Source organism: Epinephelus moara, chromosome 16, assembly GCF_006386435.1.
Source record: "Epinephelus moara isolate mb chromosome 16, YSFRI_EMoa_1.0, whole genome shotgun sequence".
Lineage (NCBI taxonomy): Eukaryota > Metazoa > Chordata > Actinopteri > Perciformes > Serranidae > Epinephelus > Epinephelus moara.
The window spans coordinates 22,766,591-22,781,357 of NC_065521.1; the positions used below are offsets into that span (position 1 = coordinate 22,766,591).

A 14,767-nucleotide genomic window follows, 5' to 3' on the forward strand; every position below is an offset into this window, starting at 1 on the left:
GGCTGCACCGCTGCGCTGCAGTCAGTCAATCTATCATAAGGTCTTGTCTTCTAACAGGTGAACTGCACATTATTTGTCCAAGCCAAAAATATTCTATCAAGGGTTTCCTGATCTCTAAAAGCAGCTAGTGATAATTAATTAAAGGGAGATGGGAGGGGACGTACTTTTTTGATGCCTTTGATGGTGTCGTTTCGAGACACAGGGAATTTGAGGAAGATCCCAGTCGGCAGCAGGAAGTCCATCATGATCCCCAGGTCCCCCTCCTTCTCCCATTCCTCCTGCATCCCATACTTCCCCGGGGGCATGGTGACGGCCTCTCATTTACCGTCAGTTCCTCTGCTGCACACCGGAAGACAAGCCGGCCGTCCACACAGAGGAAACACAGCCAGGGGTTAATATGTCCACTATGAACGTGTAACTGTACAGTGTGTTGTTTGTTCCCAAAACCTGAAGCTGTCTGTCTGCACAAGGTTGTTTATGAGTATTAGAGGGCAAAAACAGAGTGTGTATGACATGAATGAATGAGTGACACTGGGGATGATCCTGCAGCTGAAGGGCCTTGTTTGCACCTGATCCCTTCCTCCATCTCCTCAATGTTTAATGCATATATAAGGATTTTAATATACGATATAAAATGGTAAACTGAGGCATGACATTGGGATTCTTTACACTTTACTATAGGTGTATAATCTGCAGTTTAATATTCAGTTAAATTCATACATCTCCATCTTAAAAGACTGAATGTTCTGTCAGAAAAAGGTGCTCAGGGTCAAATCAGGTGAAGACAAACTACAAAGAAACTTCAATCCACTGAATTTGGTAATGTGATGTGCTACTTCCTGTCAGTCTCCTGAGCTGACAGTGCAGACAGAGAGCAATTTATCTTGAGAGTAATTTTCACAGTTTGCCCTTAAGTAATTCTACACTATTGATTTTGGTAAGAGGAAACTTGCCCTGCGTGAGCTGCATTGCCTGTATCTTAATGCCAGATATATGCTGACTTCAGCCCGTATATAAAAATGTAATTAAACGGATTTACAGTATGGATATTATAGCGCATTGTAAATGAGAACAGAAGGTGCACATGAATAAGCTATGCGATATAAAAGGTGATATTTAGCTGTTTAAGTAAAACTTGTGCTGTATGTATGATAGCAAAGCCTTGCCAACCTGTTAGCGCAGACACCAACCTGTCAGCTCTACAAGCCGGTCATCTCTTCATGGTTTTATCCCAGCGAAGATGGAGGCTGTAACATCACGGAGACATGTCTCGCTCAGGCGGCTGAGGACTGCGGATGTATCCGTGAAGTTGGAGCAATGTGACGTGTTGAAAAGCCAGCTCAAACGGAGGATTCGCCAGCACACGGCTCATGTGAGACGGAGGAGTGTGTGTGTGTGCCTGCTCCGGTCCGGTGCGCCGTCATTCATGGTGTGATGTTGCTGCGCTGAGCCTGACTGACTGAGACTGAGCGGCTGCGCTCTGCCTCTCTGCTCCCTGCGGGCCAAGGGACCGTCCAACAAAACTTCTGTACGCGCCAAGTGAAAGTGCAGCTCTGCCTCTCTGTAACTTCCGCCCTCCGCTCCTTATATGGGCTTACTTGTTCTTTTCTGTCTAAACCATACAGTCTATGGTCTAAACACACATTTAGACAACCACTCCATTAGTTAACTGACAGAAAAAAAACCTGGAAACTAGTTTGATTATTGCCTTTTCAGTCATTTTTAAAGTCAAATATTTGTCAGTTCAAGCCTCTCAATGTGAAGATGAGCTGCTTTTATATTTTAGTTTATCAGTCATTTTTTAAATTAATAAATTAAGAAATTAAATAATTCCTCACAAAGTTCAACAATTTAAGCAAACGACTCATAAGCACTGCTTTTAATGTGGTAGTTAACTGAATAGCCTTTCTTTGAATTTTGGACCACAGTGGAGGAAGTATTCAGATCCTGTCAGTTAAAGTACCACAATAAATAAATAAATAAATAAATAAATAAATAAATAAAAATACTACTTATAGCCTACTGCTACTGCTAGTAGTACAACAACACAAACAAAAACAACTACTACTACTACTACTACTACAAAACCAAAACCAGTGAAGTTGGCACGTTATGTAAATCGTAGATAAAAACAGAATACAATGATTTGCAAATCCTTTTCAACTTATATTCAATTGAATACACTGCAAAGACAAGATGTTTAATGTTCAAACTGAGAAACTTTATTTTTTTTTTGCAAATAATCATTAACTTAGAATTTAAAGGCAGCAACACATTGCAAAAAAGTTGGCACAGGGGCCTTTTTACCACTGTGTTACATCGCCTTTCCTTTTAACGACACTCAGTAAACGTTTGGGAACTGAGGAGACCAATTTTTGAAGCTTTTCAGGTGGAACTCTTTCCCATTCTTGCTTGATGTACAGCTTAAGTTGTTCAACAGTCCGGGGTCTCCGTTGTCGTATTTTACGCTTCATAATGCGCCACACATTTTCAATGGGAGACAGGTCTGGACTACAGGCAGGCCAGTCTAGTACCCGCACTCTTTTACTATGGAGCCATGCTGTTGTAACACGTGCAGAATGTGGCTTGGCATTGTCTTGCTGAAATAAGCAGGGGCGTCCATGAAAAAGACGTTGCTTGGATGGCAACATATGTTGCTCCAAAACCTGTATGTACCTTTCAGCATTAATGGTGCCTTCACATATGTGTAAGTTGCCCATGCCTTGGGCACTAATACACCCCCATACCATCACAGATGCTGGCTTTTGAACTTTGCGCCTATAACAGTCCGGATGGTTCTTTTCCTCTTTGGTCCGGAGGACACGACGTCCACAGTTTCCAAAAACAATTTGAAATGTGGACTCGTCAGACCACAGAACACTTTTCCACTTTGCATCAGTCCATCTTAGATGAGCTCGGGCCCAGCGAAGCCGGCGGCGTTTCTGGGTGCTGTTGATGAATGGCTTTCGCTTTGCATTGTAGAGTTTTAACTTGCACTTGCAGATGTAGCGACGAACTGTAGTTACTGACAGTGGTTTTCTGAAGTGTTCCTGAGCCCATGTGGTGATGTCCTTTACACACTGATGTCGGTTTTTGATGCAGTACCGCCTGAGGGATCGAAGGTCACGGGCATTCAATGTTGGTTTTCGGCCTTGTCGCTTACGTGCAGTGATTTCTCCAGATTCTCTGAACCTTTTGACGATATTACGGACCGTAGATGATGAAATCCCTAAATTTCTTGCAATAGCTCGTTGAGGAATGTTGTTCTTAAACTGTTCGACAATCAGCTCACGCATTTGTTCACTAAGTGGTGACCCTCGCCCCATCCTTGTTTGTGAATGACTGAGCATTTCAGGGAAGCTGCTTTTATACCCAATCATGGCACCCACCTGTTCCCAATTAGCCCGTTCACCTGTGGGATGTTCCAAATAAGTGTTTGATGAGCATTCCTCAACTTTCTCAGTCTTTTTTGCCACTTGTGCCAGCTTTTTTGAAACATGTTGCAGGCATCAAATTCCAAATGAGCTAATATTTGCAAAAAATTACAAAGTTTACCTGTTCGAACATTAAGTAACTTGTCTTTGCAGTGTAATTCAATTGATATAGGTTGAAAAGGATTTGCAAATCATTGTATTCTGTTTTTATTTACGGTTTACACAACGTGCCAACTTCACTGGTTTTTGGTTTTGTACTTCTTCCACTAATAATGATAATAATAATGATGCTGATAATGATAATATTAGCCTAATTATAATAATGTCTATACTACCACTATGACTATCACTACTAGTACTACTACCACTAATAATAAAAATGATAATGATATTAGCCTAATAATAATGGCTATACAACAACAACAACTACTACTACTACAGCTACGATTAATAATAATAATGACAATAATGATAATATTAGCCCAATAATAATGGCTATACTACTACTACAACTACTATCACCACTAATAATAATGATAATAATAATAAGATTAGCCTAATAATAATAATGGCTATACTACAACTACTACTATTATTACTACTACAACATTACTACTAATAATAATGACAATGATAATGATAATATTAGCCCAATAATAATGGCTATACTACTACTACAACATTACATTACATTAATAATGATAATGACAATGATAATAATATTAATCACTCATAATAATAATAATAATCATCATCATCTCCCTCACACAAGTAAAGGTCATGTTCGAAAATGCAACCACAGTAAAAATGCAGAAGTAGTCTGTTATGGCAAAATGCAGCTGAAGTATCAAAAGCACAAACAATTCAGAGAAACGGTCCCTGTGATGTGTTATACTATCATATAATACATTTTGGATTATTATTACTGAGACATATGTATGTCATATGTAAGCTGCATTTTACTGCTGTATTTTCTCTAGGCGAAGCATTTTTTTTTTTTTTTTTTTTAAAGTCTATTTTATAGATGTATCACAAACAGATCTAAAATAATAATAAATATTTTATAAGCTCATCAGATGCTTTATGTAAAATCTTTATCTGTAAATTATCTAATAGATGATAAATAAATAAATGTAAAGGAGTAAAAAGAAAAATGTTTCCCTCTGAAATGTAGTGGAATAGAAGTACAAAGTGGCATCAAATAGAAAGACTCATGTAAAATACAAGTACCTCAAATTGTAATAACAGTACTTAAGTAAATATACTGTGTTAGATTCTTCCACTGGGTTTGGGACTGTTGGTCAGATAAAAGAAAAAAATATGAAAATAATTGTTTGTTGCAGCGTTTTAGTCTCTCTGATGTTCATTGTGATATTAAAAAGGCTTCTCTAATTTCTCAGGGACACCAATGAGAGCTTTAGACGTCTAACGCACTGTCGCCACACAAATAGACCCGAGGTGGCTCCTGGTTTTCAAAATTCTTGTAAGTCAGATGGTGGTTAGGTTTATTTCCAGGTACTATGGTATCACTTGTGAAAGTCCAGCCCCCTGACTATTTATTTATATATTTCAATAAAAGGAGGTTAAACTGTGCAATGACTTGTTTATGTGCACTAATATAGGTAACCCATCATAAAAGAGACGGAAGAAAATGATATATCTGATGTTAAATGAACGTTACATGCAGGTGCATATAAGAGTTGATGAATTCAAAAATGTATATTTGTAAAATAAATAAATAAATATACCTTTTTTGGTGAAAATTTTAACTACTTCCTAAATAAAACCAGTAAAATGACAAAATGCTTTGTGAGTTAAATGTTCAGACGGCCCCCAACGTTCCTATTTACACACACTGAACTTTACTTTTATGCCCTTTATTAATCAGGAGTTTTTAAAGAAGTGGATGTCTGTAATCAAAATGAAACTCCTCAATGGGAAACCTGCCTTCCTTTTTCATATTACCATCAGGTAACTATAAGACCAGAGAGGATTTTAGTTTTGCAGCAAACAGTGAGCAATGTCAACACCCTGGAAGTGGAGCGCAAACCACAGTAGTACTACCGTAAAAGGGGAAATGCAGGGGCCAACATCATCAGCATGACATTACAAATATTCCCTCTGCGCTATTTGATGCACAAAGTACCTCATTCTTTGACCTGATATCTAGGCCAGGCTGCGTCTTAGCGAGAGACATCACAGGTAAATAAAAACATATTTGTCAGTTTGGTTTGCAGGTGCTAATCCTTCATGTGCGCTCGGAGTCTTGGTGGTCTAGTAGCTCTGGTAAAAAACAGGAAGTGATTGTACAGAAGAGAAACTTTTGGCTGGCTGACTGACAGACTGAAAGTTTCAACCTGCTTTCAACCCGCCAGTCGCTGAGCTATTTTCAACTATAAAACCCTGCCAGTAAACAAAAGTCGAAGCTTTTGTCAGCTGTGTCGGACAAAAGCTTCAACTCCACCTGCTTTAATAGGAACTCTGGAGCCACAGTACTGTGTTCAGAGGGGTCACAGAGGTCAGATCATTTCTGCTGGGATTTAATGAAACTGCAGTTATAACTAAATTTAAAAAACACAGAAACACAGCCATCACCAGAATCACTAACTTTCTCAGTGCACGAAAACACCAAATATTTAAGACAATATATTTACCCTGACAATAAGCAAACACATTATTAGGTATGTCATGTGATCCTCAGATGCGTGACCTGTTTACTGTCTTTAGGCTTACCCGCAGTGCTGTGGGGGGGCTGAGAGGGGTACCTTCACTTAGACTTAGAAAATTGCGCTCTATTTCTTCTTTTTTCTTAAAAATGCACATTCTTCTATTTGTTATTCCTCTCCTTTCTCTCACGGTGTGTTGTGCAATATAACAGTGTTGTCATTTTGAAGAAAATTCCCAAGAAAAAGAGATGCTGATCTAATACAAAATAGATACAAAAGATTATATTAACAAGTAAAATAACAGCAAACACAATGCCAAAAAATGAAGTATGCAACAGTAACAACAAATCATAAAGGTGACAGATAATGACCCAAAACACACCACCACCAACTGCCTTGCTGAGGAAGCTGAAGGTAAAGGTGATGGACTGGTCAAGTATGTATCCAGCCCTAAACTCACCTGTGCACCTGTGGGGCATCCTCAAGCTGAAGGTGGGGTAGCGCAAGGTGTCTTCACATCCATCTGCTCCATGATGTCATCATGGAGGAGTGGGAGAGGATTCCTGAAGCAACCTGTGAGCTCTGGTGAATTCCATGCCCAAAAGGGTTAAGGCAGTGCTAGATAATAATGGTTGGCACACAAAATATTGACACTTTAGGCACAATTTGAACATGTTCACTGTGGGGTGTACTCACTGTTGCCAGCTGTTTAGATGTTGATGTTTGTGTTTTGAGTAATTTTCAGAGGAAGGTAAATCTATACTACTATACAAGCTGTACACTGACTACTTTAAGTTATATCAAAGTGTCATTTCTATAGTGTTGTCCCATGAAAAGATATAATGAAATATTTGCAAAAATGGGAGGGGTGTACTCACTTATGTGAGATACTGTATTTGTAATCAGTTACAGTTACTGAGAAAGAAAATGCAATTTAATGTCAGTTACTAACCCGCATGTTGGTGATTACAAAAGGGTTACATCTAAATATATACTTTCGGGAACTATGTAGAATATAACATTCGTTCTTTGCTTTGCATCTTTTCAACATGTAGGAATGTCTTTTTTTGGCACATTTCTGAATGACAACATATACACTTATGTTTTTAGGACTTTTCAGCATTATTGCAAAGTTTAAAGCATTTCTTCTAAAAGCAATCAAAAATGTATTAAGTTACTTTGATGAAGTAATTCAAATAGTTAAAAGGGTAACTAGTAGTCTGTAACCTATTTCATTTCAAATGTAACCTTCCCAACACTAGTGGTAACTGAAAAATGTACAAAAATTCATTTCTACATGTTGGTTTTTGTATGGATTCAACAAATGAGATATAAAGTGTGTTTTTTTGTGTGTTTTAGAGGTGTTGGTGGGTTGATTTCGTTACCTCATGCAAAAGCCAAGCTTGCTGTTAAGCTTTCCTGTTTAAGCTGAGCTAACTGGATGCTGGTTTTAGCTCCATGACAGATATGAGTGTGAAATTAACCTTCTCATCTGACTCAGCATGAAAGCGGATGCACTTATTTCCTCAAATCTCCCCCAAAAAATCCAACTATTGCTTTGCGCCAAAAATAACTTTCATCTGATGTTGACATAAAAGGAAGGGCTCGAAAATGACCCTCAGTTGGAGGAAACTGTACCTGACTGCTAGCTGAATGTCTTGTCAGACTGAAAGATGAAAAGATTATTTGTTGATAGACAGAACAGCCATCCAACTTTTGAGGCAATCCCAAGGGTCTTTAAATTACACTGAGTTTGGTTAAAGAATGAGATATAACATCATGCCATTAACAGTGCAAAGAAATACAAGCAGTACTTCTGAATGATCTGACAAAGAGGAAGTGTGTTGCAAAGAGAGAGAAAAAAATGGCACCTAGCATGGATCCCTGAGGAACTCCACAGAGGATGAGAAACTGCCCATGTTGACTCAGAACGTTCTGTCTGTAGGCCAGCAGGTAAACAATGTGCCATTGATACACCACATTTTGAAGGTGGTTAATCAGCATGGCCCATCATGTCAAAAAGAGAAGTAAGATCTAGGCGGAAAAAACAGCAGCATAAAGAGCTAAAATTAAATCACCTTAGACTTTCATATGTGCTTATTCTGAGATGTTTATTTCCTAACACCACTCTGAACTGTATCAGATGTAATATGAAGGCTTAAATAACAACTAAAACATCCTCCATAAATGGGAGACTGAAGCTTAGACAATTTTATATATATAGTATAGTTACATCACAAATTTGCTTCAAGAGGATGTATAACACCCTTTGTCCTTTGAACCTTGCTTCCTCTTAGTCTTCCTTAAAGATGGTAGCACCACTAATTATTTCAAGAGTAGAATGATACAGCACAGAGAAAACTGGAGGCCACAGTTCCAAAGACTGTTTGAACAGTATAGAGGGAGACTTTTCAGACTGGCTGTAATAAAAGACACCAGCTGAAAAGGTTAGCTTTAGAAAAATTCATATTTGAGAAATTTCCTCTCAGGTTTCAGACACGAGTCAAGGCTAGAAATATTAATGAGGAAACATATTCTAAAAAGGATCCTAGGCGTATGTGAGACAACATCACAGAGATAATTTTGTTTTGTTTTTTCTTTGTGAGTATCGAGTTTTATCATAACATTTTTTTTCCAAATTACCCTAATATCATTCAGCCAAAGCTGAGTTTTTGAAATTAATGACATTTATGATGGCTCGGTTCCATTAGGTGTCCCAGTAAGCTCTTCCAGTGAGCCAGCTTGCACAACACCAGCGCCCCCTCTAAGTATTAAAGACACCCGTGCTTTCCGTTCTATAACATGTCAAAATGACTGATTGCAAAAGGTCTATTATTCTGACAAACAAGCTTCTCTGAAGGTAACACAGAAGGGAAGGCTCTAATCAAACAAACAAGTACTTATGAGGAAGTAAGTGGCAACTTATTTAGAACAGAAGCACCGAGTAAGAGCATAAAAGCGGAGGAGTTCAGCTCAGGGTTCAGTAAAGGACATAAGTTATGAAACATAGCTGACCTGTGATGGCATAAGAAGACTGCCATTTCAAAATTTTGAACAGAAAAACTAAATTTTAAGTGCTCCTATTTCATACCTTCACACACCATCTGTTAATTAATGGAGGTCATTAACAAAAGCTGGAATGATGTGGGAACTTATGAATAAGCAATTTAGAGAGGCTGGACATATGACTGTCACATAATCACCAAAGATTTAAATGCTGTCAGACCTAAATAATATTGTCAGAAGGAATAACAGACAGCTCTTAGTCTTTTAGTTGTCTACCTACTTTACTTGATTAGTCAGATTAAATTTATACTGTATAATGACTCTGATTATTTTATGTCAATATGTCATGTGACCACTTTTACAGACAATTACAAACATTTCCTAATTTCAAAGTTCATAAAATACCTGAACTGTGTTGAGTTTGGTAAAATCAAAGTTTTGTGGGACTAAATCTGTGACAAAATGTGAGTGCTCCTCTACAGTTTTGTTTTAAACTTAATAATTGTGTCATTTACCCCAATCCACAGAGGCCTTATATTTGTCCTTGACTGTTTTGTCAGCAATGCACTTACAGTTTCTCTCTCATCAGCTGTGTCAAACTCAGTCTGTCATTGCTATGGCAACGTTTTAGGTGCCTGACTTCCCTCAAGGCTTGGGTGTACGCTCAGTGATGCAAACTTTCAGTTTACTGAAAGACTGAAATGCTCAACAAAGGTACTCATCACAAGACTAAACAAAAGTGTAGAGGGAAAAACGTTTGTGATTTCAGAGCATTACTCTATTTGATGCGTGTTATCTATTAATATCCAACTAAATCATCAGAATAAATGACGGTGTATGTTTCTACGAACCATAGATATGTTACAATACTATGTTTTAAAAGCAGTAGATATGGTGACACTATACACTGATCAGCCAAAACATTAAAACCACTGGCAGGTGAAGGGAATAACATTGATCATCTTGTTACAGTGCAATGTTCTGTTGGGAAACCTTGGGTGCTGGCATTCATGTGGATGCTACTTGATGTGCTCCACCCACGCAAACACCGGTGCAAACAAGTACGCTTGATCAAGGCAACAACACTCCCTGATGGCAGTGCCCCCCCCCCCAGCAGGACAATTCACCATGCCACACTGCACAAACTGCTCAGGAATGGCCAGAGGGATGGGACAAAGAGCTCAAGTTGTTGACATGGCCTCCAAATTCCCAACATCCCTATCCAATTCAGTATTTGGGTGATGTGCTGGTACCCCAGATATACCCCCAATTCACAGTGGGGACTGCTTGGACTTAGTTATGACTTCTTGAGGCATGGACACAGGACCTCTGGGGGCATCCTGTGGTGTTTGCGGCAGATCCTGTAGGTTGTGAGGTGGGGTACCAGCACATCCCACAGATGCTCGATCAGATTGGGATCTGGAGACCAGTTTGACACCTTGAATTCTACGTTCCTCGGGCCATTCCTGAACAGTATTTGTGGTGTGGCATAGTGCACTGTCCTGCTGGGGGCTCACTGCCATGAGGGAGTGCTGTTGCCATGAAGGGGGGGTTCTCAGTCTACACGTGTAGATGGGTGGAGCACGTCAGGTGGCGTCCTCATGAATGCCTGGACCCAAGGTTTCCCATTAGAACATTGCATTGGAACAAGATGATCAATGTTATTCACTTCACCAACCAGTGGTTTTAATGTTTTGGCTGATTGTTGTTCATGTGTTGTGACAATTATGCATCAATGAGTGGTTAGGTGTAGGCACAATAATCAATGGTTTGGTCGCTCAACATGTCCCAAACTCTCGTTACAAAACACTCACTTTTGTTGTTCTCGAACAGTACTCTGCGACTGTCTGCTGCCTGGTAGGCGTCTCACCCAGGTGTCACGCCATCTGTCATCACGTCCTCCTCCTCCTGGTGAGAAACTCAGCTCATAATACATGTAATCTGAACTACATCATACACAAGAAACATACAAATGTAGCATATCTGTGGTTTTCAGAAACATACAATGACAATATTGTAGAGCAACTGGGATGTATCAACACATTTAGGTACATGAATAAAGAGTAGATACTTAACACATAATTACAATAATTAGGAAAAAAAAAACTTTATTAAAAAAGTATGGGTCCACATGAAACAAGCCAATGTTGTTCCGTACATTCACACAGACCACACAGCTGTTGCAGACGAGCACTTGCATTGCCGAACACAGTGAAATAACAACCCTTCACACCTTTAGTGAGAGAACATAAATTAATACTTCTTGTCTTAGTTTGAAATGAACGACCTTTGATTTAACATAATGTGAAGTCCAGAGAAAAACAGCACAATATACTTCCATTTACACTTTAAATACAAATTCAAAAATAATTTCATTTGACTGAAAAATTAGGTTTGTCTCATTCAGGAAAATTCAAAATGGTTGATTTACATTTCAACCTGTACGTGATCTTTCAGTGAAAGAGCCTTTTTCAGAGAAGAAATAAACACACACCAAGTTACACATCAAGTACAAATGCACAAGTCTGTACACAGTACGGTGAAAGGTTACAATACCTTTCAAAAACTATATTTATAATAAGGTTGACACTTTAGTTGGATAGTTTAGAGAGCACTTGTAACATTTCAATTTAAAAATTCATCTGCTTCACTTTATTCTGTAAATGTTTATCTATAGAGTATATGCAACAATTCACTACATATTTGCAGAAGAATTTAGTTGAACTGTTCACTCAACCTGTGCTGAGCAGATTGAGTGAATATATAATACCAGAATCTCAACTAATAAGCTGTTGACATGTTACAAACACTGTGTGAACTTGGCAGACTATCCAAATAAAGTGTTTCCTAAGGTTGTCTAATCATAGTTTAGACAATTCCCAGTCATTTTCATGCCTTTCAGTAGCAAGATTTAGTTTTCTCAGAAACTTAATTTCTCACTAGTTTCATTAATTATAACTTTGGCTCAATTTAACATCAGACAAACCACTGAATTAGCACAAATTGAAACTAGCATCAAGTGTCTGAGAAAACAACATAAGCCAGTAATTCTTCAAAGAGGACAAAATGATTCCTGTTAAAACTCAAGTGCACGGTCATTCAACAACACAATACTCATGTGAAAATAAACACCCATTAGTTTTTACATAAGAAGCAAACTAACCTGTTTATACACATCTTACACATGTCCGAAATTTACAGCATTATGTAAATCATGTTCAAAATACACGCACGCACAATAATCAAACATCTGTGATCTTCATTTCTAATAGAACGATTTCAAACGCATAGTCAAAACACAACACGACCAAACACAAAAAGCGGACAAATTCTTAAATTTCAGAAGAAAAAAACAAACAAGCAAGCAAATTAATTCAAATTCAATATGTAGATGTTTAATAAGTTATGAGAGAAGTTCTGAAAAAATCAGTTCACAGCTCAGTTAGGAGTAGGGCTGGGCAATATATAAATATTACATCAATACTGTGATGAGACTAGATAATGGACATTTGGACAAAATTGTGTAATTCTCTGAACTTCTAGCTGCTCTCTTTTTTTGTCTTTATCCACTCAGTCATCATGTCAACATTACTGATGATTATTTATCATAAATCTGTAAATATTTCATGAAAGCACCAATGGTCAAAACTCAAATATTGTCACAATATCAATAGAGGTATCTGGTCAAAAAAAAAAATCATGACTTGATTTTTTCTGTATTGCCCAGCCCTAGTTACTGTAGGAGTAAATCGCTGTGCCATTCTTAAGCAATCATCATGTAAATGTGATTTCATTTTATAGGTTGCAAATTAAATACAATTATCATTGCACTTGACCATAGGAATTTTCTCCACTTACAGGATACAGGATATCTGTAAGAGATAATGGAAAAGAAACGGTTTGGTGTAAGAGAACCATTTCTGTAGTGAGTGACTGACTTGTGTCACTTTGGTATGAGATATAAATGACCATAATATTAAAAATGTTGACTGTAAACTGTATGACACAACAACATTACAGGAGAGTTTGACACACCAGTCTTTCCCAGTTGAATATACGTAGAAAGACAATAGCAAACATGTGCTGTGAAATTATGACATCACAAAGTGAAAATTTGTACAAATTTCCAAAATGCGAAAACTCCAACTATATGCCACGAGCGTTACATGCTGCTTAATGTTTAATTTTTGGCTATTGTAGAATCACGTAAGTATTATTCAGTTAGGAGAGGTGATGCACTCATCACCATCAGTATAAGTAGGTTAAGACGTGACCCTCTGTGTCTAAGCAGCATCAACTCAACAGTACATGTTTATTGCACATTTTGCAGCATCAGTGCAAAAATGGAGCGTTTTAAATCAATGACACATGCACCTGCATTCATGTAAGAGGAGCAGTGACGGACCAAAACAAGGCCAGATCAAAAGAAAATAAAAAATATAAGCAGTGAATCACAAATCGCAAAGAAAACCACAATTTCCTTGTAACTCCAATCAAATGGGAGGTATGCTGTTGAAAATCTGTCAGCTGACATCTGTATTTTCACTAAGCACCAGCAAGCGATAAGTAGCTGCCAGAAATGTGATGTTTTCTGGCATTGCTGAGTAACCTCCAGGTCCACAGACACCACAGGGCTGTCACAGGCCGAGCCCGACCCACTGTGCAGGTCACAAGAGAACAGCAGCAGACTCATCGGCAGTTCATCTCCAGTTGTTGTACATGTAGAGGCCGGCGAAGAACAGGTTGGACGTCAGGCTCACCAACAGAAGCCCCGGCCAGATAAGACTCTTGACGAAACCTGGAGATGCCACAGAGAAGGCAAATTAATATCATATTATTGTCATCATGCATCATCAATGTGGCATGAAGGTTTTCTATTTTGTGTACAGGCACAGATCCAGTGAAGGTTATAGAAAATTCTGCTGCATTGAAGGTTCCCAAAAAGCACAGTGGCCTCCATAATTCTTATATGGAAGGCATTTGTACAACCAAGACTCTTCTTAGAGTTGGCCGATGGGCCAAACTTAGCAACTGGGGGAGGATGGCCTTGGCAAGAGAGGTGACCAAGAACCCAGGAGTCAGTCTGGCTGAGCAACAGAGATCCTGTTTAGAGATAGGACAAACTTCAGGAAGGACAAACATTACAGCAACACTCCAGGATTTATGGCAGAGTGGCCAGACGGAGGCCTCTCCTCAGCAAAAGACACACACACACACACACACACACACAAGCAACAAAAGGACTCTCAGACTGTGAGAAACAAGATTCTCAGGTCTGATGAACTGTGTCTGGACTACATGGCTTCAATCAGTGTAATTTCTGGAGGAACTCAGGCATCGATCATCACCTGCCCGATACCGTCCCATTGGTGAAGCATGATGGTGGCAGCATCATGTAGTGGGGGTGTTTTAAGCGGCAGGGACCAGGGGACTGGTCAGGATTGAGGGAAAGCCAAACTGAACCAAGTAAAGAGATACCCTTAACCCTATGGGCCCTAGGCGTTTTTGGGGTATTTTTACTGCCTTTACTTTTAAGCTCATATCACAGTCATTATAAAGGCTACATACACATGCTATATCTTGGTTTTTTTCCCCAGGACAATCTGGGCTAACCATCATTTCATGTTCTTCTATGTGCCTGTATTTTATATTAATTTTTAT

General features: G+C 38.7%; 2 protein-coding genes across 2 annotated transcripts in view; both read right to left on the minus strand.

Annotated features, from left to right (window-relative positions):
• The window catches only part of pik3cd (phosphatidylinositol-4,5-bisphosphate 3-kinase, catalytic subunit delta), a 33,366-nt gene extending 31,879 nt beyond the window's left edge, over positions 1 to 1,487 (minus strand). Inside the window, exons 1-2 of the mRNA XM_050063937.1 lie at positions 1,191 to 1,487; positions 165 to 339 (exon numbers count right to left, since the gene is read on the minus strand). Coding sequence (XP_049919894.1) covers positions 165 to 305 — 141 coding nt within the window. The 5' untranslated portion in view covers positions 306 to 339; positions 1,191 to 1,487. The remainder of the gene's footprint in view (positions 1 to 164; positions 340 to 1,190) is intronic.
• Positions 1,488 to 11,204: 9,717 nt separating this feature from the next.
• tmem201 (transmembrane protein 201) overlaps positions 11,205 to 14,767 on the minus strand; it is a 17,973-nt gene continuing 14,410 nt past the window's right edge. Inside the window, exon 11 of the mRNA XM_050063943.1 lies at positions 11,205 to 13,904. Within this exon, the coding sequence (XP_049919900.1) occupies positions 13,807 to 13,904 (98 nt within the window). The 3' untranslated portion in view covers positions 11,205 to 13,806. The remainder of the gene's footprint in view (positions 13,905 to 14,767) is intronic.